The sequence below is a fragment of the Ursus maritimus genome, unplaced genomic scaffold (assembly GCF_017311325.1).
Source record: "Ursus maritimus isolate PB19 unplaced genomic scaffold, ASM1731132v1 scaffold_20, whole genome shotgun sequence".
NCBI classification, from domain to species: Eukaryota; Metazoa; Chordata; class Mammalia; order Carnivora; family Ursidae; genus Ursus; species Ursus maritimus.
Window position 1 is genome coordinate 49,200,305 of NW_024424453.1, and position 26,941 is coordinate 49,227,245.

Consider the following 26,941-nt stretch of genomic DNA (forward strand, 5'->3'; position numbering starts at 1 on the left):
TCAGACACCCCTCAAGACCCGGGGGGTTGGCCTGCACATTTTAGCATGTCAAGGCCAAGTGTTCCTCAGAAAAACCAGAGGTTTTCCACACAAGTGCTTTAGAGTTTTGTAATTTTAAATCTCCAACCTGAGAGATGCATGGATTTTTGAGAAGAGTGCAAAATCTTTTCTGTGTGTGATATTGTTGAACTAAATTTTATGTTTATATACAACAGATAAAATATATGAGTGCTTTATTTTACAGAAAATTAGGTAACAAAAAATCATGTTTTGAAAATCAAAACCGTTTCCAACTTTATTTGGAATGGTCCTAATTCAGCAGGGAACCATTCTGTGAAATGGAGTGTTTTCCAGAAGTTTTTATAATCTCCTCTAAACTTATCAGTGTGTAAGTGTGAATTTTGAAAGGCTATTTGTTGTGGTGTTTATTTGTTTGCTTTTATGGAGGGGGGACACTTATCATGCACTAGTTGAAAAAGCCTGAAAATGGGAGCCATGATGTTTGCGTTTGGCCCCATTAACCTTGGGATCTTGAACAAGTCATCCACCCTCATGGTCCCTCAAGGTTCTTGTCTACCGCACGAGAGGACGGCAATGCTTAGCAGCACTACTGGAGGAATGAATAAAGTAGTGCCTGCAGATGGACCCTGCACATGGTACAGTGATTTGTAAAGGGTAGTTATTATTGTTTATTGAAGATAAACATATGCCTGTGGAGTTTTAGAGTCCCCTCTCTGTAGGAACTTTCAGTCTCTGGTGAGAGATAAAGAAAGGAAGAAAGCCTACGAATGAATGAACAGAGACGCCGGGCAGCAGGAGGAAAGGAAAGAAAAGCTTATGTAGAATGGAAAACTGCACTTCAAAAACAAAGCCCAAACCGCACACATAAATAAGGAACATGCTCACAGAATCTCTAGATTCCAGCAATGGTTCTACTAAAAGGTTCACACGGAAATGGGCTGTTTTGGGAAATTTTTAGAATGACTGTTAAAAACATCGCATGGTTTGTGGTTCTTTGCACCGTGAGAACAATGGAATTTGTTTCAATAGCTGTTAGTTCAATCTTTTCCCTGCGAGAGTAGAAACGATAGCACAATCTTTAAAAGCATATTTCTAAGATGAATATTTTGCTGCTAATTTTTGTGGTTGTTCAGAAAAGGATTCTAGATCTGACCTACAGTGGGAGTTGAGAATCCTTTTGGGTCTCTTGTTGTGAGGACAATGTGCCTAGCTTTCGTTACGTGTAGCCAGGTGAGGAAAGAACAGACCTGTGCCAGGGTGCAGTGAGCGTGTTGACTTGACTTAGACAGTCAGTCATGGAGCCCAACAGACCTAGGTGGCCTGAGCAGGGGGCTTCACGGCCCTTGGCTCTTACCCACGTGGCTGCAAGCACCTCACAGCCGTTGGATGTGTGACTTTGGGAAAGCCACTGAGCTAATTTGAGCCTCTTCATTGTGAAGGATTACACGACTCGACAGGTTTATAACGGACTGTGTGTTGGATGCTGAGTCTCTAGAGAGGTGAGTTCAAGTGCTCTACGCAGAGCGGGACATTCTAGGAGAAGGAGCGGGAAGAACGGGCAACGTGTCATCCTCAGGTGCAGTGGGGTGACAGCTGTCCATCAAAGACTCGTCCCTGTCCTGGCAGAGCTGTGCTGCTGGATGCGTCCAGCCAGGACATGGGCCAGGCCCTCTGCACTGAAGTGGGGCTGTGTGACTTGTTCTTGCCTGTGTCTGGGAGGGAAAGCGGTGTAGGCCATGTCCCGCAGAGCTGGTTAGGAAGCAGGTGCACTGACTTCTCTGTTCTCTCTTCCTCCATCTGCTGGCCCATGTGAATGACCCAGCAGAAGACTCAGAGGCCATAGAGGACAGCAGAGCCTCGGGCCTCTGAAGGCCTCCCACAGCCAGGACATTGTATTGCATTGGTGTGTGCTGAGAACTATTACATGAAACCACCTAAATGTTTGGTTTCTTTGTTATAGGAGCGAGTATTACCCTAACTATGTCAGGGTTCAAAAAGGACACTCTTAAAACCAACTCTTGCTGGGACCCAAGTCCTTCTGAACACGGAAATAGCCTGCTGGGTTGGGTTAGCATTTCTGGCCTGCATGAGACATATTCTCCCGGGCCACGTGGAACAGGAAGCTGAAGTGTGGCCGTGCAGCCGAGGCACTGTAACGCCCTGGCCCAGGAGCCCGTCACTGGCTCACAGGTCTCAGCCAGAAAACTGCCCGGTGGAAAACACGACCACGTTATACATGTGAGCTGCACTAGACGCCTCGTGACTTGGTGGCTTGGCTGTCTCAAATGGGCCACACCAACTCGGGCTGAGGGAGGGAGGAGTAACTGACCGGGAAGCAGCCTCCCAACGGCACTCCCAGGACCCACAGACCAACCAGATGCCGCTTAAAACCGTTACTTGTCTCGTCCAGCCTGTCGGTGCTCCTCCAGCTGGACAAGGCCGCCTCCTCCCGCGGTGGCTGACCCTGGCCCTTCGGCAGCCTTGACGCAGTCTCCAGGGAAGGCGTCTTCAGGGAGTCCTCTCTGGGGAGTGAGAACGCAGACGGGGACTGCTGCAGAGAGAAAAGAGGGGAAGAGCGGGGACTGAGGGGCACAGTCACCGGGAGGGACGCCTTCCGCTTTCTGGTAGATGACACAGCATGGAGAAGGCATGTTCGATGGTGTTGGCTTTTCCCACGCTGCAGATCAGTGCCCAGCACTGTATGATGGCACCAACAGTGGGTGCCCTGTGGATGCCACTGCAAGCTGGTCAGGCCTACCCGAAAGCGTCAGAGACGGAGCGGGTAGTGGCCGCTGACAGTCTTTTATCCAGCCACCCCCCCGGCAGCATTTCCTAGGCCAAATGTGCTCAAAAAGGAAAGCTTCTTGCCCCCGAAGACCTCCAAACCCGAGTCTGGGCAGCCCAAACAGAAAAGTTACAGCACAACGTCAACGCTACAACAGATCCGTGAGCAAAGCATGGCCCGTCACAAACCTACAACTATTGCAACACATTCCCACGGAGGTCTGAATTAAGGAAGGGAAAAGAAACTGTTACCTAAGAAGTGGTGGAGGGGAGATTTCAAAGGATGGGCAGGAGACATGTTTGAATTGTATCACACATATATGTCACGACATACAAAAAAAAAACAACCCATACAGATGTTATGAATGTTACGAAGAATTTGAAGCTCGATGTTAAAGAGTTTCATCAAACAGGAAGAGGCCAGATGACTTAATTCCCTGAGAGGTGTGGAAACTTAGCTCTGCCCTTGCACACAGTAAATGCGTAACAAGGGAGAGCTTTAAAAAGACATTTGAGAATGACCGTGAAAAAGAGTAACACCAGCATCAGGATGTTTGGGTGACAAGGCTGAGCCTCATGGCTGGAATTTGGGGAGCAGAAGATGCACCCAGTAGCCTCCCCTGAAGGATGGTTGACCAGGCTGAGAAAAAACAGAGATGGCTGAGGCTCAAGGTCCAGTATTCCCATCATTGTAGGCCAGACCAGGAGCCAGCAGCCCTCAAATACAGGCCCTCTGGCACACTGTCTTTGGAGAGGGTGGTACATGTCGGTTCTGGGTCAGAGTTATAGCAAACTGCTTCTACTTCCCCCCACAGAGGGGAGGCTGATCTTGGAGGAAGATGGGTTTTCAGAATAAATATGGAACCTCTAAGATGTGTACCCAAGGTCCCCATGTGCCTCTCACCCTTGTGAAAAGAGAAGAGAGATGAGGGGTCTCCAGACCTGCCTTTCCATACAGCACTCACAGGGTAACATGGCCTCAGGGCAGACGAGCTCTCCCGGTTTTATGAATTCCGTGAGATTCTCTGTGCATTCAGTTCGCATAGGCCTTGGCTTATGGAAAATGCCCTACACGGAGCTGGGCTGGGGGTCCTGGGCTTCCTCTACGCTTACATGTGCCTGAATGCACTCTGTTGCACACATCTGGTTTTTGCCTGATGTCTCCAAGAAACTGGGCAACTGAGAGCAGTTGTTATGGCCTGTTAATGGTGGTGCAGTAACCGGTACAGAACTGGGAATTAGTATAGCTTTGTGGTGCGGTGAGTGTGGTTTGGGGTGGGCTACAAGGATGGCTTTTCAGAAGTGCCTGGCTTTTTTCCTCCACTAACTTCTTGGATAAAATTGAAGAGCAAGAGGGGCGCCTGGGTGGCTCAGTCGTTAGGCGTCTGCCTTCGGCTCAGGGCGTGATCCCGGCGTTCTGGGATCGAGCCCCACATCAGGCTCCTCCGCTGGGAGCCTGCTTCTTCCTCTCCCACTCCCCCTGCTTGTGTTCCCTCTCTCGCTGGCTGTCTCTCTCTCTCTGTGAAGTAAGTAAATAAATAAAATCTTTAAAAAATCTTTTTAAAAAAAATTGAAGAGCAAGAGAAAGAAAGAAGAAGAGCTCACCATCATCCTCCCTTACATCATGGAGGCCAAGGTCTAAGCTGGAGGACAGCCAAGCTAACACACACACACAAGTGGCTTTCAGCTGAGTGCCACTCCCTTTATTCCAAGGGCAAGAAAGCATGCAGCCTGTCCCTCGTGTCCTGAAAACCAAGGTTTTCAAGGGGATGGGTACTCAGGGAGCCATCTACGATTTTGCTAAATCCTTAACAGAGGATGAACAGCTGCCAGAGGGACCAGAGAGCAAATCTAATGGTCAAGTGAAGTTACTAAAAAATGAAGAAAAAAATCCTTCTATGGCAAACTCCTGTGTACTCAGGGAATATACCCCTGGCACTCATCCCGCTGTGGTCTGGTGAGAAGTCTCCTTTCTATGTGATCCCACACACAATTCCACACACTCCGTTACAGTCCTACTACAACTTGTCAATTCTTCCAAAGACCATGAGCTCCTTGAAGGCAGGAATGGTCTTTTGGGTGTGATCCTTGGTCGCAGGTTTGTGATTGAATTTACAGGACTTTAGACAGAGGTCTGGCCCTTAGGGAACTGGTAATCTATTGCCAGGTGCATTATGGGGCCATTTTCTATGCCCTGACTTTGCTTTTTTTTTTTTTTTTATATCTACAAGCTTCTCACTATAAATCACTGAATATGTGTTTACAAAAGGGGAAAATGATATTTAATATTTCATTTTACAGTGGGTCACATGGTATTTTATATTTGTCTGTATGCATCTTTAAGTGGTAGCCTGGTCCATTTTTATGGGACAAAAATGCTCCCCATCTACCAAAGCCAACACTAAGAAATGAAAAGTCCCTCTGGTTCTAACAGGGAAGATGGAATCTGTGTTCTTTGTGAGAGACTTTTATACTCTATTTCAGACAAGCCATTGTTTCACACTACAAGAAAACTATACCCTGACGATCACAAAAGACCCCAAGGTCTGGCTTCAGTAGGTCTCAGGACACCGCTGGCCCAGTCTCCAGCCAGGATGGAAAAGCCCCAGTTCTGAGACCCACACCAAATTTGGCCTCAAATTCGTTGCAATAAACATATTTCCCAGCAGATGGCGCCACGATAATGTGTTTACTCACCAGTTAGTTCACCCTCCGTGGGTCCTGGGAAGTGATGGGATTTCTTGAGTCAATGATTTGCTCATGACCCTTGTTGGGTCTTTGTGCCCACTCTTTCGTTTTCACCCATGACCTCTGCTTTCCTTCCCTTCCTCTTACCCACCCTAATGTCCACGGAAGAAGCAGGGCTGATAATATCAGAAAGGGCTAGCCTGAGCTAGTGTCTGCACGTCTGCACAGGGGGGCCAGGGATGGTTGGTGGAATCCATGGTCCAGGAACATCAGTGTGCCAGCAAAGTCTTGCAAAGATGAGCTTGCGAATCAGAGCTTTGAAAAAGGCCTGCCTCAACTCTTCAGGGTTGTGTGTTAGGCAGTGCGTCAATGTCAGCTCTTCCTCCTGCTCTGTGGGATCTCGGTGGGGGAACTTCAACTGTTCTATGCCTCAGTTTCCTCATGTAAAAGGATCAGTGTCATGCCTGGTACACAAAAAGCACTCAATGAGTATTAGTCAAAATTAGAGTATTTATTATGCTCTATTGCTGAGCCAGGACAACAAATGCATTCTGTCACTCAATCTGATAGAGTGCGCATGAGGAAACTGAGGCAGGGGTTGAATAACTTGTCCAGGCACAAGGCTGGTCAGGGGGCAGAGGCAGGGTCTGAGCTGGGGTCTGTCTGGCCCCAAGCTGATGTGATTCCACGCCTTCTCCGTGCTGTGCCGAGCCCGTGTCGCAAGCCTGGGAACACTCCCCCTTTGGCCTCACGCGCTCTGGCCCAGCAGGACTTGCCATTTGAACCAGCCGGCTCTGACACTGTGGGCAAAACACACAGCGTGATCGTGAGTTACTCTGTGAGACCTTCCTCCGCAGTCGCTTCCTACCCCGTGTGGGCTGCAGCATGACATGCTCCCTACATCTCCTGGAATGGCCTAACTGTCGCTGTGATGGCTAGGACTATCAGCACTGTCAACAGCGCAGGCTCCCTGAGGCACTGACCAGGGCTCCAAAATGGTCTTTGCTCCCAAGGAGGCTATTCCATAAAACAGGGAGAGGTTGAATGATAATGGAGACAAAGCTTTGCTTTGTATTTTCAGGGTCAGGCATAGATACTAAATTCAATCCAGTAATTACAAAAAATGAAAAAGACTTAAGGTCTATCAAAGGAGAGAGCAAATAGGAGGGAGGAAGGGACAGAAACATAAGAGAAAAGGCTGAGAGAAGTAGGGATAGAGGAGGGACAGAGAGATGCCTCTTGGTCACCGGACACATCCTAAGAGCCTGGCCCCTGCTATCATCACGGTTATTATCAATAGGATCACCACGTTATTATGAAGACAACTTTGTATATATATACGCGTAGAGAGACAGGCATTAAATGAATTATAAGCCCTGCACTACAGGCTTTTAGGATATTGCATCATAAGGCTTTGAAAACTGGATGGCATGGACCCCCCCCTCCCCACTGGCGCAGAACAACACAATAAGGGAGGAAATTAAAAAAAGAACGATGACATTCAGATTTCTTTCAAGAGAACTGATGAGAACTCCTGTCTGCATGGGGACGGACTGAGTTTGGGTTTCGCAGTTAACCACAAGCAGCAGGGCCTGCAGTGTTCTGGGATTCTGCATAGTTACACCCTGAGCCAGAGGGGTCCAGGTCATTGGAGAAAGGGGGAGGCACTGCCTGGAGCCACAGGGTTACAGCCTCCACGGGTGGAGGTCAGGGAGGCTTCCTCGAGACAGAAAGAGGCTATCCTTAAGCCTGCAGCCCGCTGGCCTCACCAGGGCAGATTCAGGTCAAGTACACAGATGCCCAGGCTTGACTCCAGACCCCATGAGTTGGAACCCCTGGAGTGGAGATCTGGCAGTGATGCAGATAAGCATGGGGGGGAGCTGGTCAAAAGATGGGAGGGCCACCTTCTGTGAGGTCCCCAAGAGCCAAGACCTGGCCTGCCTCTTCGTGTTCAGGCTCTGGCCAGTGACGAGGCACATTTCTGCATTTATGCCCTTTGCTTATCCCTTCCTCTTTATCTCAACCCTAGACCAATGCTGCGTAATAAAACTTCCTGGGGTGATGGAAATGTTGCCCTAATACAGTAGCCGCCAGCCAGAGGCACTACTGAGCACTTGAAATGTGGCCAGTGTGATGGAAGAGCTGGATTTTAAACTTTATTTCATTTTAATTAATTTAAATTTGAATAGTCACTTGTGTCTTGTGGCCACTGCGTTGGAGAGTGCATTCCTAGGCCTGAGAGACGCTGAGTCCACTAATCTCCTTTTATAGAGGAAGCAGCTAGATCAGGGCCTGTGGAAGAGGAGAAAGGTATTCAGCTCCCAGTTCCACAGTCACAAGCTGTGAGGCCTTAGGCAACTTATGGTGAAGCTTTAGCCTCAGTTTTCTCATCAATAAAATGGGTTCAGTAATACCTGCATCCACACTTTGTGGTGAGGGGTAAAAGAAATAACACAAAATGGGCAAACACAGGGCCTGCTCCTTAACCTGTACTTGTTTCTGTCCCTTCTCCACATGGCCTCGTGGGCAGCTAGAACTGCAGTCATCATGCTGCATGACCCAGGGGGCACTGCTCACTCTGGATTCTAGGTCAGTGGTTGTGCAATATGGCAGCCTTGGCCAGGGTCAGTCCCCCTTAGGCCCTAAATCCGGGATGTGGTGGTAGCATAGACTCCTTCACCACAGGGGACTGGGGCTAAGTGCAGGCCAGCGGTGGGGAGGAAGCATGGGCTTAGCCCTCAAGGGTGAGACACTGCATGGAGCATTGGAGAGGCTGACCCTTGTCACCCGGATGTATCACCTCTTGATGCCCCGGGCTGGCCCTGCCTATGGTGCTGTGCTGGTCAGAGGGAAAGGACTTGGGGTCCTGACCAAGGGAAGTCAGGCTGGGGTCTGTCCAGGGGTCAAGACCCAGGTGTAGCATCAAATGGAAGTCTGAAGACAAGAGAAGAAGGCAATAGGCCAGAGACAACGACAAAGGGAGGAAGGCATGAGACGGGGGGGATGTGGTGGGTCAGGGCTATCAGGAGGGATCCAGTCCTTTCCTGCAGGCCCTCTCAGGGGCCTGGGCTGGCCAGCTTGTCCTGTTAGCCTATTAATGTGGTTGGAGCCAAATGGGACAGCACTCACACAGAGGAGGTGTGCGGGCTTCTTTGTCCCTGGAAGAGCTAGAACTTGGTATAAGCCTTTTCAAACAGCTGACTCATCAGGAATCGATGGACTCTTTTCACTGAGCGCTGGGTAAGGCACAGGCTCTCCTTCCAGACAATGTTCTTTAAAAGCTCTAACCACATGGCTGTCTTTAAACCAAACCAGGAGCCACAAATGGGTGTTCACGAGGGTGTGGATCCTGGTGTTTTGCTGAGACCTTAATCCATATAGTTTCCTTCCTTCACAGGTATCCTGGAAGCCAGAAGGGAAGGGTTCAAGTCCAGGCCATGACTGAATCCCCACAAATCAGCATTCTGCCATCAGGTGGCCATGGCCCTGTACAGAGAAACAGCTGCCACATGCCCAACGCCGAGCTGGCCCAACGCCAGAACATACGTGGCCATTGACAATGGGAGACTAATGATATTGGCTGCTCAGAGGGCAAACTGTGCCAGGGACCCAGCTGGATGCTGGATTTCTCTTTATGCCTAGATTTAGGCTGCATTGTTTGGGGCAGCTCCCATGAGTACAAGCACGAGTGGAGAAAGACAAAGCATTCCCGTCTTTCTGACTGGTATTGTTGACAAAAAAATTCTGTTTACATATTGCAAATCACAACGTAGGGAGAACTCACAGGGAGAGGTCAGGAGGGGACTTCTTTGATCCAACATCAAAGTTAAGGATGAAGGTATTAGTAATAGGAGCCAGAGGATGATCTTGTCCCCTCTGTAAGGTGCCAGGCCCTATGATCTGGGTGGTTAGTGTTATCCGAGGGATGTATCAACGGCCTTTCTGAGCTTTTCTCAAACTACATCCTCAAGGATCTCTCCCACCCCCTCCCACACAGGTGGATTCAAGCCCTTGGAACATGGACATTGCTTGCAAAACACTGTATACCAGAGATTCAAAAGATGCCTAGAGTGGGAGAGGGACTTCCATTAGGCCTTATTCTATATCAAAATCTAGAAAGAAATCATATTCTGCCATTTGCTTTAGGACAAGTAAGTAAGAAACGCATCAGCTCTGTGTACATTGATGTCGAAGCAAAGTGACAATAGGGGTGTGCGGGAGGCAGGCGTTTGGCAAAACAGATTATCTGGAGAGAAAAGGAAAGCCCGAGAGGATTTGTTTTAGCAAAGTGAATGGGAATCCTGTGCAAGTCTGACCTGGGCCCACGGCGTGCCTGCGTCCCAGGTGGACTAGGGTCTCTCTGGCCACCCGAGGGGCTGAGTGCGAGGTCCCCCTGGGAAGCAGCACTGCTGCTTATTATAAACTGCTTTTGGCCAGCGCGTGACTATAAGGGGTGTGCAGGAAGCACTTTGCTGTCCTCCTGTGGAAAGGGGGGGGGCTGCTGCAGCCGTCATTGCTGCTGTGCCCACTGTTTGGACTCGTTTCTAGAGCCCACCGTCCCACATCTCTAGTGACACACAGAGTGTCTCCAGCCTCTACGAGGTGGCAAGAATACCATTTCTAGGTTGAACCATAAGCATGGCAAGGAGTCCCCCAGCACATCTGGTGGGAAAACAGGTGTTTCGTATCCAAGAGCTTCCCCACGACACAGGAGACAGGAGCAGCGCGGAGGAAAGGCTTGGAGCCAGGAGATCTGGGTTCTGGTCCTGCCCCACCCCTCAACTTAGTTCCAGTGGCTCAGGCTAGGTAGGCCTCAGTTTACTGCTCTGTAAAATGGAGAGAACGCAGGATGCCCTTGCGTGGATCTAACGAAATAATATGTGTGAACACTCCGTGCACAGAAAGTCTAGGTAGAGGAGAAGCATTGGTCATATGCTGAGCCTGAGGGTGTTCGCACCTCCTAGAGCCTCCCAGACCTGACTCTTTCAAAAAATGCTTCCGAAAGACTCCCCGGAAACAGGGCGACACCATGCATGCAGCCTGAGCTCGCAGTGGCAGGAATGAGTTAGGGAAACCACTGAATGACAGGCTATTTGAAGGTCATGGGCCGCTCCCTCCTCTGAACCCCAAGTTCATTTCCAGTCTCAACCTTTCAGCGGAGCGTCCACAGCCATGGGCTGACTCCTACCCTGGCCTGCTTCACTAACCAGATTATACAGTCCCGGAGGGCAGGGATCGAGACTCCTATTTTGTTCTCCTTGGTGCCGAGCGCACAACAGCAGCACTAAAATCAGCTGATGGGCATGCTGACAGGGGAAGGTTCTGCCAATAAATCAATGAAGCTAAATCTCTGATAAAGCCATAAAGATGCTCCTTGTTACTGCCATGCACCTGGCGGCTGGTGAGGACACGGGGAGGATTGATGTGGGTGAGGCTACCGCACATCGCTTTGGAACTGCATGCCTACCACACAGCTGGGGTGCACACCTGTTTTTCGATCTGATTACATAGAGGATGAATGCCACTGACGCCAAGGAGGGGCGGCGTAAACACGTGGCGTTGCTCTTCCCATGTCTGACTCGCCGGTTTTAAATGGCACCTGTGTGCTGCCCAGTCCTTCGCCTCGTGCTAGCCCCGTGGGTTCCTACCGCTGCTAGAAGACAAGCCCTGCCAACCTGTCCGTGGGTTTCATGCTGAATCTCCACATAGAAGGCCCGGCTCCTTGGCCTCAGCCTCCATCCTTCCCAGCCCCCATGTCTTCTGCTGGGGTCACTTCAACAAGTAACGGATTTTGCAGGCTTGGTGGCTCTACCATAGACATGAGCAGGCCCAGACCCTGGGGTCACAGGAAGGGCACTGTGCTTTGTGATTCGGCCCTTGGCTTAATTTCAAGGTCATGGACAAAAAGGCTGGGCCACTTCCCGACTGCCCGCCCATGTCCAGAGGTGGCCATTTCAGTGCCTCAAATAGTACGGCGATTTGGCAAGGGGTGGAAATTGTAAGGAAACCCGGGGCCCTCCTAAAGCTGTTCTTCTCACGGGACCAGTTCAACTCTTTTCAGAATGAATTTTAAAAATGACTATTGACGCCTTCAGTTTTCCTACATGGGTCTCTGCGTAAAAATCCACCTCCATATGCTCAGGAGCCTGTCTGTGTTGACTCCCTCTGTCCCCTCGGGCCCCTCCCTGCCCCCATCACACACACATTTTCTCTGTTTCTCACCCCGCCCCCCTTCCGGTACCTTTACCCTGTCGGGTGGGCACACGAGTCAACTACAGACAGCTTAGCGTGGCAGCCCCACGTCTGCGGCACAGGCTCTGACCTGCGCCTGGGCAGGACACCTGTGCGGGGTGGGCAGGTACTGCCTGGGGACTCACCCAGAGGATGGAGGGAGCGCGGGGGTCTCCTGGGGGCGCTGTGGTCCCCTGGTCAGCTGCCTCCGCCCTGCAGCTCTGCGGCTGCAACCACTCTGGCTCTTCTTCCATCTGCTTCTCGCCTTTGCTCTTCTGTTTCCTTATGATCTAGGGGGTGAGGGTGGGGGACAAATGGGGGCAGGTTATTGGCGAGGCCTTCAGGTGCTATGTGGAGTAACTGGGACCATCTCTGGGATGTTTTTTAGCCACGGAAGAGCTTAGTTTCAACAGCATACCAGCCTGTTTCAGATCCGCCTTAGGGTAACAGGGCACACTTTGCATTTTATAAATAATTCCTTTATGATGCTAACAACTTCTATTCATTAAGTGCCTGCCACGTGCCAGACTGCCGTAGGCACTGTATCCCCTCTACCCCATTTAATCCTCAACATAATCCTAAAAGCTATGGGCTATAACTCTCCTCATTTTAAAGATGAGGAAACTGGCTCAGAGAGGTTCAGTTATCAGTGACGGCTGCACAGCTCATAAAGAGTGGAGCTGCATCTCAAACCCAGGGTCTCTGGCTGTAAATCTGGGTTTTAGGAAGTGCTGGCAGGGTCGGTGAAGGGGGCAGGTATGAAGAGCCATCAGGGAAGGCTTCAGCTTGTTTGTACCACTTGCTGCATTGGGTGCAGTCATATGGATCAAATGAATGTATTCGTACAGTGGTTCTGGGCTACCAACTTCCCATGGGCAGCTGAGAAAACTGCGGAGCCACCAATCTGAGTGTATTCTTCAATGTCTTTGTAGCCCAGACAGAATGAGAGAGCAGGAGGCCAGAGAGCAGGGAGAGCGAGGAACTGAGGTGCCATGCCCTGGGGCAGACTGGGGCCTGACTGAATTGTACCCTCGCCTCCATGGTGGGGGACCTGGTCACAGGTGCCCACTGGGATTGCTCTGGGATTGCTGGGGGCTAGTCACATCCTGCGTCAGTGGCTGCCCCAGTGTCCAAGCCCTGCGAGTGTATGTGGACATGTGGGGACAGACGATGTGTTTGCTTGTTCCTAGGTCTCCAGCTTAAGAGCCACGGAATCTGGACTGAATATACTTTGAACTGTGGGTTGGATGAGACATCTGGGGCTCTCTGCAGGATAAGTGGGGCTCTTCCAAATGGGCCATGTGGGAGGGACATGGATCTTGTGACCAAAAGGGAAGACTGAACTTGTTCATTGCTCCCGGCATGCAATCCTTTGTAGTGTGACTCCGCATCCATCCCAGGAAGGGGACAGTAAGGATAAGCCCAGGGCAGGGGGCTGACTGGATGCCTTGATTTGGTCAATGACCCATGAGGAGGGAGTGGGTAACCCCAGGGGTCAGGGCCAAGTCTGGGCCTTAGTCCACATCGCGGCTTCCTCTTCCTCTCCTGCGCTCCTGTCCTGGCCCTGAGTAGCTGCCGTGCCTTCAGTCAGGCCCCAGCATGGACACACACCATGGACTCGAGCCCAACCCACAGCTTGAGCCGGGAGTGCAGATGCATGAGCGAAAAAGATACTGAGGCCTCATAAAACATATATTTGGTCTTTGGCCCTGGTTCCTGGCACAGAGCTTAAAAGCCCTGGGAGTGTCTTTGTTATGCTAATGAGACGACTCCAAGCTGGGGGAGCGGGGGAGGGACTGCATGCACCTGGCTGGGGCATACACCCTTGCGCTGGGAGGGCGGGGTGGTGGGCGGTGGAGAGGGCATGGAGGTCTGCACATCCCCTCCCGGGGCCTCGTCACCCTGTGTATCTATCTTTTCATCTGGCTGTTCATTTGTATCCTTTAGGACAAGCCAGTCATTGGAAGTGTAGCAGTCTGCTGAGTTTTGTGAGTTGTTCTAGCAAATCATCCCACCAGAGGGTGGTCATGGGAATCCGTGGATTTGTAGTAGACTGGAGAGCAATGCAGTAACTTGGGGCTACTTGACGACTGTCACTGGTATCTGCAGTGGGGGCACTCTGGTGGGGCTGAGCCCTTAACCTATGAGGTCTGTGCTAACTCCGCGTCATGTCAGAACTGAACTGTGGGACACACAGGTGGTGTCAGAGACTCGCCTGTGACACACAGGAATAAGCCTTGTTTGCAGCTTTAGAGTTCTGGGGCGGTTGGCTTCTTGACAGTAATGAACTGATACACCATGTAAGGGACAGTGTAGGGCACGGAGGTAGCAGGGGGTGACTGCAAGGTCAGCAAGAGACTTTTTGAGACGTGTGAGAAGAGGACACACATATGCGCACACACGTAAACACGCATAAGTGGGAAGGCCAGGAAACAGGAAGACGGTGACTAAGCTGCTCAGGGCTTAGTTCCTGGCTCCTTACCTGCTTGCTCAATCCCTAAAGGCAACACACTGGATCTGTCTGCTTAGACTTTGCAGTGCAATGCGATCCTTCTGCAGTGGACCCCAGAGCACGAAAGGGAAAAGCGACGAGGCACAGAAATGGTGCCCAAGACAACGACGGGGCCCACAGTTGCTCTTCAGCTCTCCCGAGGCCCTAATCCGGGCCAGGGTGGTGAACGGCATTGTGGGATGCCAGGGCCCACCTACCTTCTGCAGAATAGTTGTGGCCAGTTCCTCGGTCAGCTCCTCCTTGTGGTCCCGCAGGTAGCTGGCCTCATTCTGCTTGTCCTGCGGTGGGAGGGAAGAGAATGGCTGCATGCTGTGGGTGGGTCAGGGCACTTGGCAATCACTTTCTTGGGAGTCCTGACCACAGGTGCAGGGGGAGGGTGAGCCCTGCTCTAGACAAGGACAGCCACCATGAGGCTGGTGTCCTGCAATCTGTACTCTCTTCTGGTGGCCAGGACCTTGACCCACACTCCCCCAGCGAGGATCAGGGGGTCATACCAGACTGTCCCCATAGGCTTCTGCTTTGGAAATTGCCTCTTCAATGGCCTCTTCAGCCACCCGCAGGGCGACAGCCAGCGTGTCCATCATGCTGTGTCCTAGACAGGAGACAGAACACAGACCACTCTCTGAAAGGGAAAGTACAAGTAAAATGATCGTTCCATTTTAGTTCTGCTGCGTACGTCTTGCAGGGGCTGGGCTAAGTTCCCCACCACTCAACATGCAGCACTGGCCCCGGGCCTCTCCCTGCCTCACTGTCTCCCCCTCCACCACCACTCCAGACACAACAAACTGTGATTCTTTGAGGGCTACTGCCTCTTCCTTCATGGCTCCTGTATCTTGGCCTTCTTTCCTCTCGTCTCTGCTCTGTACCTGAGCTGGCTCCTGGGGCCCCCAAGGCTTGACCCGAGGGTTCCTCCTCTGAAAATCCTCCTCTGAGCCCTTCTGTCCCCACCTTGACTGGATGTCCATCCCAGACTGTGGGGTTGCTTCCCACAGAGCCAGAAAGACTGCCTCCCAGCCAGATCAATCTCAGAGAGCACGGCTGGATCCCACGGTCCCTCCCGACATGCAGAGTGGCTTACAGATAACTACACTTCTCGAAGGGCTTCATATAAAGAAAAAATCTGCTTTCTCAGATGAAGGCTATGTGTTATTTTGTGCATTTCATGTATCACTGTGAAGATAGGGATGAAAATTATTCAATGTTCTGAGGGCACTGAACTATACACATGATTTTCTGCAAATACAAAACCCATGGAAGCAATGTTTTGATTCTAAGCCAATACTATCAATAACAACAACACTGGCCAACCTCACTGAGCTCGACTACCTGCTGGCCCCAGGCTGAGCACCACGTGCGTGGTCACAGTTCATATGGACCACAGACTACTGATGGGAGCCATCTGATGGACACGGGAACTGAAGAAGAGAGAGCTCAAGTAACTTCGTCGATGTAACTCAGTGGGACAGGAGGAGAGATGAGGTTTGAGTCCAAGACTCTCTCTGCAAAAGCCCTTGATTTTAACCGCAAAAGTGAGACAAATACAAGCTCACATGATTTAAAAAATAATGTTATATTTTTAGCAAGCATTTTTTTTTTTTTTTTTTTTTGCAAATGGCAACAGGTGGGGGGAAACATCCCCATGTCAAAGGACCTCTGCAAGTGACAAAATTCTTTTTGGAGCTGAGTGGTTGTAAGAGTTCTGCTTCCCCAGAAACTCGATCTTTGCTTTTTACTTGAAAGTGAGAATTTCGATCATCCCTCACTTCATTTGCCCCAGGAGCTGGATTCACACCAGGAACACGGGTCTGCAGGGGCTGCGTGCCTATGTCTCCTTTGCCCAGATTTCAGCTTCCCATTTCCATTTATACTCTCTTACTCATGCATTATTTAACACATGCAAACCTCTTGAAAGCTGGCCTCAAATTCTATGTGGAGTGAGACTAAGTGTAACTACATCCATTCACTCATTAATCAATCCCTCAATTAAAAAAACTTGATTCACGCTTCTCAGGTTCTTCAAGACACCACTGTGGACAGAAAGTGGCATCCAAAAACATAATAAAATCTCCAAAACCAACCCAGTGACGCTCAAAGCGATCCCGCAAGCTGACAGGTCCGTCGCAAGCTGGCTATGATGATAGTCACGTCAGGGCTCTGCACACCTCAGGGTGGCTGGCTGAATACACAGTTTCCCCAATGTTTCTACAGGTACAGTCTACAGAACTGAGGCTGTCATCACACCAAGTACTCCCTGGAGACAGACACAGTACCTCCCACGTCTCTTCTTCAAGATAACAACCAACACATTTTTCTCACAAGTCCTCGCTAGCTTTGTGAGGCCCCCAGTGACGCCCTGATGGACAAGCCAAGTCCACGCTCTCCTGTGCTTCACAGGCTATGGGGTGAGCAGGCACTTATGCTAAGAGGCTTGCAGGAGGGCCCGTGGTGGGGATCGTCCCCCAGGAAGAGCCTGGAACCATAACCCAGAGGCTCTGGATGCTACATTCATGACTTCTGGGTGAGGGTGAAGATGTTTTGGCTGAAAGTAAAGGCTCAGGTTTTTGCGGCAGAGGGAATGACTGGCAGGGGTGTGGAGGAAGAAGAAGGTGGAGGCAGAGAGACCGAAGCTCGGAGGACCCGTAGACAATGGAATGGTCAGTTTTATGCATCATCCTGGCTGAGCTGTCCTACCCAGTGATTTAATCCAACATGAATCTAGGTGTTGTTGTGAAGGTATTTTGTGGATGTGGTTAACATGTACGATAGCTGACTTTAAGGACATTGCCCTTGAGGTAATGCCGGTGGGCCTCATCCACGCAGTTGAGAGCAAGAGCAAAAACTGAGGTTTCCCAAAGAAGAAAGCCTGTCTCCAGACTGAAGCATTGACTCCTGCCCGAGGCTCCTTCCTGCTGATCTACCCTATCGACTTGGGCTTGCCACGCCCCACCGTTGTGGGAACCAAGTCCCCAAGATAAAATAAATCTCTTTGTGTGTGTGTATGCATGTGTGTATATGTGTCCTATTGGTTCTGCTTCTCTGGAGAACCCTGGTGGATACGGATGGTCACTGAAGGTAATATTAATACAGGGAATTGTGGGCAGGACCTGTTCCGGCTATGGGGGTTAGAATAGAAAGAGAAGGACAGAATCGGAGAAAGAGCTGATAGGAACTTGGGTGACTGGGTAGAAGTGGGGGAGCGGGGAGGGTTGAGGGAAAGGTAACTCTTGCCAGTGGACCTAGGTGGCTGAGGAGCTTGATTAGAATGTGCTGAGCTTAGGATGCCCGTAGGATCTACAGGGCTTGATGATCAAGCTTCCGAAATCTGAGTCTAGAGCTCTGGGCTGAAATTAGTGCTGGGCATTTCAGCTTCAGCAGTGAATGGAGGCGCACGGAGCCCATAGGAGTATATCGTACCCTGTGGAGAAGTTCTAGGCAGCAAGGATGAAGGAGGATGGGACCTTCATGGGAAGGCACCCAAAGGGGAGAGCAAAGAGTGTGCAGAGGAGCTGTAGGGCCCCAGGAGCAGGTGACTCAGGAGGCTCTCAAGGTCCAGCACTCTGGAGAAGGGGCTGAAATGGTGGTGAAGGTTTTATTTGAAACCAGAAGTTCGTTTTGCTTTTAACGTCTACTCTAAGGGGACTATGATATTGGTATAAAGAAGTGAATCAGTACATGATATATTCTTTATGTGAATATTTTAATATGAACTACACCAGTGTATTCATTATTATATTTCAACTCTGGAAGATGGAGTTGGAACTGGAACTCACCAGGTGATATGAAGTATCCAGGGGTTGGGTAGCGAACACACTGCTCTCGGTCACGCCTTGGATACACTCACCAGTTCTGATGATGGATGCACACGAGTGACAACAACAAGAAGACCCCCTGGAGACCCCCACCCAGTAACAAGTGGTTGTGTCTAGTGGTTACAATGCAACTGGGAGACCCCGAGTTTCTGGAGGTGTTTCTATTCCTTCAACCTCCTGTTAGCTGCAAACTCTTAAGCAAACTTACCTTCTGACTGTCTATAAAATGTTGAATCACTGCCCGAAATACTTCCTTCATTCTCCAGGTTTGCCTCGAAAAAGTTTCCTCCTGAGGGGGGGAGGGAGTGAGAGAGAGAATGGGATTATCACAGGTCCCCAGTGAGGACTGGTGCACGGTTACAGCCCTGGCAGACCACCATGACCCACTCTGATGAAGTCAGCTCTGCAGATATTTAGGGAATCATGGGCTCCACAATAATGCTACAGCTTTTGCTCAGTCACCTTTTTCTTCTCACAGTGATTCCTGGTGTTAACATTGCTGCCTCCCTCAACTTTCTTCCCATACCTTCTTTGGAGGCAATGTGGAGTCAAAGACAGAACAATAGATCGAAGCCAGAGAGATGTAAGGTCATCACTTCCTGGACCTACAAAGTACTAGCTGCGTGACCTCGAGCACGTTACTTAGCCTCTCTGACACTTGGCTTCATTACTAGAAAGACAGAAAGAACAAGAGCTCGTGATGCTGTGGGTTTGGTCTTTAGCTGCAGTGTAGGGCACTGACCCAAACAGTCGCCTTTAGCTATTGATTTAACTGTCACCATTTTCTTCCATAGAACAGAGTTTACGTGAAACAAGCCCAGAGCGAGACAAGGTCAACCGATGGCATTTGATCTTTCAAGGCCTGCTGCCTCTCCTTTGGTCTTCTTTGAATTGAACACACAACCCTAATCTTAATTGCAGGCTGGGAAGAACAGTTGGCTAAGCCCTTTTTAAAGCCCTTTTTCAAGTTGGGGGTCTTTATTATACGTGTTCATTCATCACATGAGATCTCTGCAGATGGGGATGATGGATTGCTTTAAAGTCACTGATTTTATTGCCAGTACCCGAGATAGCACCTAGACAGTAGGTGGCTCAAGGAAAATGTACTGAATTGGATGTTGATGGAAAACACTGCTTGATAGGACCAAGAAAATAAATATGGGTCTATGTGCTTTAGCTCAAGAGGGGGCAAATGCCATCAATGCTATGTCAAACGAAGCAATAGGCCTTGAATACATATAATACACCGTGTGCTTCCTCGGATGGGCTGTCATGGGGGCTCCCATGTAGGAACCTCAAGGGTAACTGCTGTAAGTATTTGAGGCAGGTTTAGTGGACAGCTATCTTTATGAAATAGGCCATTAGTGGGTAGCCTGCATGGCAACTCAAGCCTGACCACATACCATTCTGTGTGTTTGTGTTTTTTGACCAGGCTTCTAAAAGCTTGAGGTCCACTTCTAGTTCTGTGACCCTGAGTCAATGGCTTTGTCTTTCTGAGTCTCAGTTTCCTCATTTATAATATAAGGCTTTAAGGTAAGTCCTCTCTGCAGACCCCAAGCTATAGTTCCGAGTGCAAATATTTCCCTTTGGTGTGGCTACATCCAGCATCCATTCATCCAGCAAAGAGTCTGTGAGCACCTACTAGGTGCCTGGCTCTGGGCGGGGTGTTAGGGTATATTGGTGACCAAAGCCAGAAATCCTCACTGCCCTGACAAACTTGATACAGTGGAAAGAATTCATCAATCAAAGATTTACACAAATCAATGTAAAATTACAGAGTTGTTAAAAGTGCTCTGATTGGGTGCTTCACAGTACAGCGAACGTTTCTAGCAGGGACAGTGAGTAACCAGCCAAAGGGGTGTGGGGAGGTGGGAGAGCATCTGGGGCAGAGTAGACAGCTTCCACAGGACAGGCTGTGGGGGCAGCAGGTGCATCTGAGGACCTAAACGAGAGGCAGTGTGGCTGGGCTTGGAGACCCAGACCACGCAGGTCATGGTGACCAGGTCATGTTTTGATCTTTATCCCAACAGACACGTAAAGCCAGTAAAGCTTCCATGGAGGGGATCTGGTCAGATTTGTGCTTCCAAAAGTGCACTCTGGCTGCTGTGGGGAGAACAGCCCGGTGAGGGGAGTGAGGAAGGGCAGGAAGTGGAAGCCTTGAGTGCAGTGTGCTCCCTGGAGTATGCCTACCACCGACTGGGAAGAGCACCGAAGCAGGGCAGGAAGTGGGGGAATGTGCAGGCCCAGAATGGTTTAGGAAGCAGAGAGACTCGGGCATGTTTACCAATCAATAGGAAGGAACCAGTTAAAAGAGAGGCTGGCTCAGCAAGAAGGAAGGGATGTGTGACCTTGAGACCTTCCTGGAAGGTGATAGGATCCAGTGAAGGGGTGCATACTTCTGCCCTGTGAAGGAGGAGGTGAGGTTCTCTGCGGAGAGAATGGGGGAGGGTGGAGGGGAGTATAAGGAGAGAGAAGATCTGGAAATATCACTGGAGACTGAGCTGCCCAGAGGACAAGCTCTGGTTCTGCATGATTTTAAATCTTCCGGGACAGCACTTCTCCCTGTTTCCCTTGATCACAGGTGGGAGCTTCAGTGCCATTTGGGAATTGACTGTTCTGGAAGGCACTGACGGAGCAGTCAGATGACATCGTCATGTCTTTGATGAGTTGGAGGAACCTCTGATGTCACATGGCTCAGCACTTTCAAAAGACCACGTTTGTCAGTCAAATCCCAGATGAAAGATGTAACAGACCTTCTCAGGAATCAGATCAAAAATAGACATACAGTGTTCATGAATAAAAACACGGTTTATTTCTCCTATTTTATTTATTTAATACTAAATGAAAGCATATGTTATTTATCCAACTGCCCGGAGATTAAGTATATTAAAAATGACCCCTTCTATCTTTTTGTGTAGTGCTTCTTTCCAGGTCACTGTTAAAAATGTCATGCCGAATCTATGTGAGCATGAGTTACCACTGGACACTTTATTTTTTAAAAATTTACTTATTTATTGGACTTCTCCACTGGAATATTGGCTCTTGGATGGCAGGGTCTTGCCTGTCTTGTCACTCTTAAACCAGGTGCACACATAGTAGGTGTTCAATAAATGCTTACTGAATATTTATTGAAGTAATGAATACATCTTAGATTTACCTGATGGAACTAATGGGTCTCCTTTCTGGCCTGGGCTATCCTAGTCATCTGACATGGGCTGTAGGAGGAGGAATCCTCACTTGGGAGGGCCAGGACAGATTGCAGTGCAGGGCGTGCCCATGATGGCTGGCCCAGAAGATTCTGTGAACTCAATGAATTTTCAATGGACTGAGTGTGTTAAGGCAAACTACGCTGGTCCAGGGAGTGAAGATGTTTCATAGTACAAGGAGTTCTACTCCAAGAGTTTGGGAGCAGAGCACGTGCCTTGCACACTGTAGCTGTTACATATTATGTTCTGACAATCACAATTCTGCAAACAAGTACCCTTAGAGTTCAAGGTGGAGCCATCTTATTCAGAATGCTACCGCACCAATTATGGTCAAGTGCTAGCTGGGGTTCTCCATCTTGGTGGTGCCTTAAAATAACCCACAGAAATACCTGTACTGGGCCCACCTGCACAGATTCAGAAGTAAGTGGCTGAGCGTGGCAGGTGATCCTGGGCACTGGGGTTTTTTTAGAGCCCCCTCGGTGTTTTGCAATGATGTGGATGGAACTAGAGGGTATTATGCTAAGTGAAATAAGTCAATCAGAGAAAGACAATTATCATATGATCTCATTCATATGTGAAATTTAAGAAACAAGGCAGAGGATCATACGGGAAGAGAGGAAAAAATGAAACAAGACGAAACCATAGAGGGAGACAAACCATAAGAGACTCTTAATCGATTATAGGAAACCAACTGAGGGTTGCTGGAGGGGAGGTGGTGGAGGGAAGGGGTAACTGGGTGGTGGACATTGGAGAGGGTATGTGTTGTAATGAGCACTGGGTATTATATAAGACTGATGAATTGCAGACCTGAAACAAATAACACATTTTATGTTAATTAATTGAATTTGAATAAAAAAATAAATGCAAAGTATATGACAACTTGTTTAAATAAAAAAAAGGGAAGAATGGAGTAGAGCTAAATAGAAATAGAATTTCTACATATCACTGTAGTTAAATTATTAAAAAAAAAATCAAGACCCCTAGGTGATTCTGATGTATAGTCAGGATTGAGGACGGCAAGTGACAATGAGGCAAGGGTGTTGGGTGACTAGTGGGAGCTAATGCTGAGGGCTCCCCAGTCATGTGACATAACTGGGAGGCCACTTGTACCCTGGGGGCTGTGCCCCTACTTGTGATGTAACTAAATTTTCTAGCGGTGTGTAGAATAAATCTCGTTGTTTTATGACCGTGGCTTAACAGGTTTGAATATCACCTCACAAACCGTTTCCTGTCCTCTTCCCTTTTATCAAAACGAAATCTTAGTTTAAATGGATACTAGCCATATTAAAGCAACTGATTCTAATACTTCCGGGAAGGGTCTTGGTCCCCACAGAATGCTTCTAAGATCAAACTAGTGTCCTAGGGAGGACATAAGCCATGCCAGGGGTTGAGCCCCGCTTTGGGAACGCAGAGGGGACGAAGCTCTTGCTCACACGGCCACGCAGGAGTGCGGCTTCTACACTGTCCCCTGAAGGCACCGTGGTAAGTGCCGTACTGAGGCCTGGATGAGAGAAACGCCGAATCACAGAGCGCCAGAACCCACGTCTGCTTCTAGCAGGGCAGACAGTTAGTCCCAGTAAATGGATTTCCTCAGAAGATGACACTTGAATATTTCAAAGCCCTGAGCTGGCCCGCGTGGGGCTCCCGTCTGCCTCATCCACTTGTGGGGCCTGAGGGAGACAGGGAAGAGATCGGAGTTGTGCTCTGTTCTGTAGGATTCTCCGTGTGTTTGCTTTTCGCCTCATCTTGCATGAGGCAGTAGAGGACATCTATGAGGTCTCAAATTTGGTGACACGTAAGGGGGTACACGAAGCAGACCTGCGGCTGTACGCGAGAGGAAAGAAAGGATGGGATGGAAGCAAGTGAGCCAAAAATATTCTGGAACTTTCTTGAGATATCTCTTTGGGTTGAAAAACTACTGTTAACAGGATTACTTTTATTCTTTCTTTCTTTCCTTTTTTTTTTTTTTTTGCCTCCATTCCTGAAGAAAAAAAGTTTTTAGAGAAATCAGCAAAGAGAAGATAAAAATAATCTGTGGAAACCTTCAGCACTGCTCTCTTAGCTTAGGCTTCCTGAATAGTTTGAAAGATAGAGTCTAACAACCACCACAAAAGGCCCTAATGATTCTCTGTGTTTAATGTTTCCATCCTGTTTCCCCCCTGTCTCGGTGGCTGGCATATTTTTAGATAAGACACAGCCAAAGACTTTATTGAGAATACAACAATGTAAAATAATGACAGTGAAAGAGCTCCAAATGAGACGGATGAGATCTTTTTTCCTTCCCTCTTTCTCGTAGATAAAAAGCATTTACCTGTGTCAGCAAAGAGACGAAAAACGTCTGCCTTTACACACAGAAAAAAACCCCACCAGCCTTTTTTTAGAGGAAAGGCTGTTCATATTCTGGCAATGCTTTCTTTCTACTGGCTAGTCTAATAGAACTAAAGAAGATAATGTCTCATTCTAATTACATTGGTTGTCTTAAGTGTATAAAAACAGAGAAGGCAGAAGTCATCCTCCAGGTTCTTGGGAGAGAAGCCCATACTTGGACGACTCTCCCATTACATCAAGTTCTGGGCCTGGTGTGAGTAGAGGTTGGGAATAGGAGGGAAGGGGGGTGGAGTGCATACCCTCTGAGGGCAGGCCTAGTCTACGTGGTCAAACAGAGGACTTGCCAATGTTTTGATCAGTAAGGGGGAGATGATCAAGAATCTTTGATTTCTAGGGGTCTACAATTAAAATGTCCACAATTTGCAGAAATACTTTGGTCTTCTTAATGCACCCAACAGCCCAGTGGGAATGTTGGAACCGGATGACTCAAACTTAACAGAATCTTTGGTATTTGTCCTCCTATTTCTGCTCCTCATTGGAGCCAGGTATTTAAGCAACTTTCTCTGTCCCAGTTGAGGGTGCCCAGTGTCCGGGACCTCCCAGCCAGGCCTTCTTCTACCCCCCAGCCCCACAAAGACTCCCAGAGCAGCAGGCCGCCAGCGTACCTAGAATATCGAAGCACGCCCCACTCTCCAACCGGTGTTTCCTGTACAGGTTCTTCAAGACCTTGGCACTGCCAAAGCGTTTGAAGCGGCTCTTCACGTTACTGTAGAACCATTCCAGAGACTGGGTCCTCAGAAGCCTGAGGAAAACACAGAATTAGAAAGCAAGATTAGAAATAAAAACGAGGGGCGCCTGGGTGGCACAGCGGTTGGGCATCTGCCTTCGGCTCAGGGCGTGATCCCGGCGTTATGGGATCGAGCCCCACATCAGGCTCCTCTGCTATGAGCCTGCTTCTTCCTCTCCCACTCCCCCTGCTTGTGTTCCCTCTCTCGCTAGCTGTCTCTATCTCTGTCAAATAAATAAATAAAATCTTTATATAAAAAAAAAAGAAATAAAAACGAATTATTACATGGTGGACGGCAAAAGTTGCCACCATACTTTGTAGCTCCTTCCATCCGAAGTGGAGCATCTTTCTCGACTTCTTCAATCCGGGCTGGTGTGTGACTTGCTCGGAGACTGGTGGGAATGATGCCATGTGAGTCTTGAGCCTTGCAGTTCCCTCTCTTGCTGCTCCTAGAAGTCCTGCACCCTGTCGCCATGTGATCAAGCCCATGCTGGCCTCTGGAGTGCCAAGAGACACTTGGCCCAAGCACCCGTTTCACCGCAGCCAGTAACCAGCCAACCCCAGACAGGTGAGCAAGGAAAGAGGTGACAGGGACGAGGTGAGTGACAAGGGCGGTAGCAGCCAGGATGACAGCAATGAGAATGAAGCCCAGGCCACCCGGACAAAAAGATATTCAGAAGGGATGTAGATTCAGAACATGACACTGACTACGGTGCTGAGGACACAGGCCAGCCTGTGCAATGACAACGATTCAGACAATGGCAGAGATGGGGGTGGCCAGCGGTGCCGCAGCCACAGTCAGAGTCACAGTGCCAGTCCCATCCCCGATGGCAGCGAGCACTCAGCCCAGGAGACTGGCAGGGAAGCAACAGCTTCCAGTTCCAGCAACAGAGTCTCAGGGCCTCTGGGGCTGGTGCGGACACAACTACCATGTGCAGAAACACACTTTTCCAATGGTCTATTTGTGAGCCCTTTGCCCCGTTCCTCCCATCTTCCAAACTTTTGCTGTTATTAAAGACAGTCTCTCTTTAAACAAACAAACAAACAAACAAACAAACAAACAAAAACACATCGCCTGCCAATTGATTGGGGATGCGTGAGTGGCCTAAGTAAGACCAGCAGAAGAAGCTTGCACCTGAGTCCATCCAAAGAGCAGGGGGATGAAGGCCTGCCATTGGAAGCCACTAACTGATACACCTGCTTAACAGCTGGCTCTGTATTTGATACTCCTACACTAACAGCACCTCTAATTCAGCTTGGGGGTGTATAAAGCACAAGAGAGACAGAGGCTCTAGGACAAGATTCTCCAGACTTATTCTTTCAGCTGGGAGCCCAGAGGGAAAGCAGTTTCTTGCTCGATGCTGGAATGGTCAATACAGAATATTGCCAGGATGCTTCTCTTTTTGGCTAGATATTTCTAAATCCCTTCCATTTTAAGAAGAGTTTTTGTTGTTTCTTTTATTATGAATATAATCACACATACTCATTTTAGAGAATTCAGAAAAGTAAAATGAATATAAACGCCTCTCCCTCCCCAGATTCCAGTGAAATGTGAGAAGATAGCCAACCCAAAGGGAAAAGTTTACACAAATGAAGAATGGGGGTGAGAACAGAACCGGAGATTTTGACGTACTTCTAGAAAATTGGAAGTGGGTGACAGCATAAAGATCAGAGAGAACGCTGTCCTCCACAGGCACTGGAGTTGGGCCTCTCAGGCCGAGAGGTCCAATTTAGAGCCGGCTGATGCCAAGAGAAGGACTGGCTGTGAGACAGAATTCAGAATGCTGATTTAATGGTTGTGTAGGCAACAGGGAGGCCTCTTGGTCCCTATCCCAATTCCCAATCAAGTGGACACCTGGCCCAAGGATGCTTTGTCCTTAGGCCAAAAACAGAAAACAGTCCTCTAATAAAATTGAACAACCTACTTGCAGAAGACTAGGACTTGAATATAGGGGTTACACCTGCAGTGAAACCCTCCTTCTGCAGCCCTGGGGGAGCCCCCATACACCTGCCCACCAGATCCTATTCATCTACCCTAGAGCCAGGCCTGCCAGGTGCCTGCCTGGCTAGTAAACTTGGAGTTTTCAGTCAGCACACCCACCCTGTTTTCATAGGAGAGGTCTCCTGGGAATACTAACCTACCCATGTTAGTCACCTTTATTAATCAGTGAAGTCCTTTGTTAAAAATATGAATAGACAACTAGATATTTGAAACAATCCAATGGCATGGGAAACAAGGACCCAGATAAAATAAGAGCAAACTTTCAAAAAGACAAATGAAGGTAATCTAGGGTAATGAAAACAACTTAAAAAATTCTAATAAATAACAGGGATTTGAAAAGATATTGCATCCCATTCACACAATAAGACTAGGTAATGTGAAAAGGGAGTAATCAGAAGACAATCGTTTCTGGGACGTAGAACATATGATTGGTGAAAGAAATGCAATAGGAGGTCTAAAAGTTAAAATCAATATAAATTTTCCAGAATGCAGAGGAAGAAGTCAAAAAGATGGGACACCTCAGAGAGAGGGACATGAGGATCAATTTAATGGGCTCAGCATCTAACAGGATTC

General features: G+C 49.0%; 1 protein-coding gene across 1 annotated transcript in view; it reads right to left on the reverse strand.

Annotated features, from left to right (window-relative positions):
- LOC103680478 (myosin VIIA and Rab interacting protein) overlaps positions 1-26,941 on the reverse strand; it is a 206,289-nt gene that overhangs the window by 64,260 nt on the left and 115,088 nt on the right. Inside the window, exons 2-7 of the mRNA XM_008709989.2 lie at positions 24,245-24,381; positions 18,254-18,334; positions 14,731-14,828; positions 14,434-14,514; positions 11,871-12,014; positions 2,419-2,572 (exon numbers count right to left, since the gene is read on the reverse strand). Of these exons, the coding sequence (XP_008708211.2) occupies positions 2,419-2,572; positions 11,871-12,014; positions 14,434-14,514; positions 14,731-14,828; positions 18,254-18,334; positions 24,245-24,381 (695 nt within the window). The remainder of the gene's footprint in view (positions 1-2,418; positions 2,573-11,870; positions 12,015-14,433; positions 14,515-14,730; positions 14,829-18,253; positions 18,335-24,244; positions 24,382-26,941) is intronic.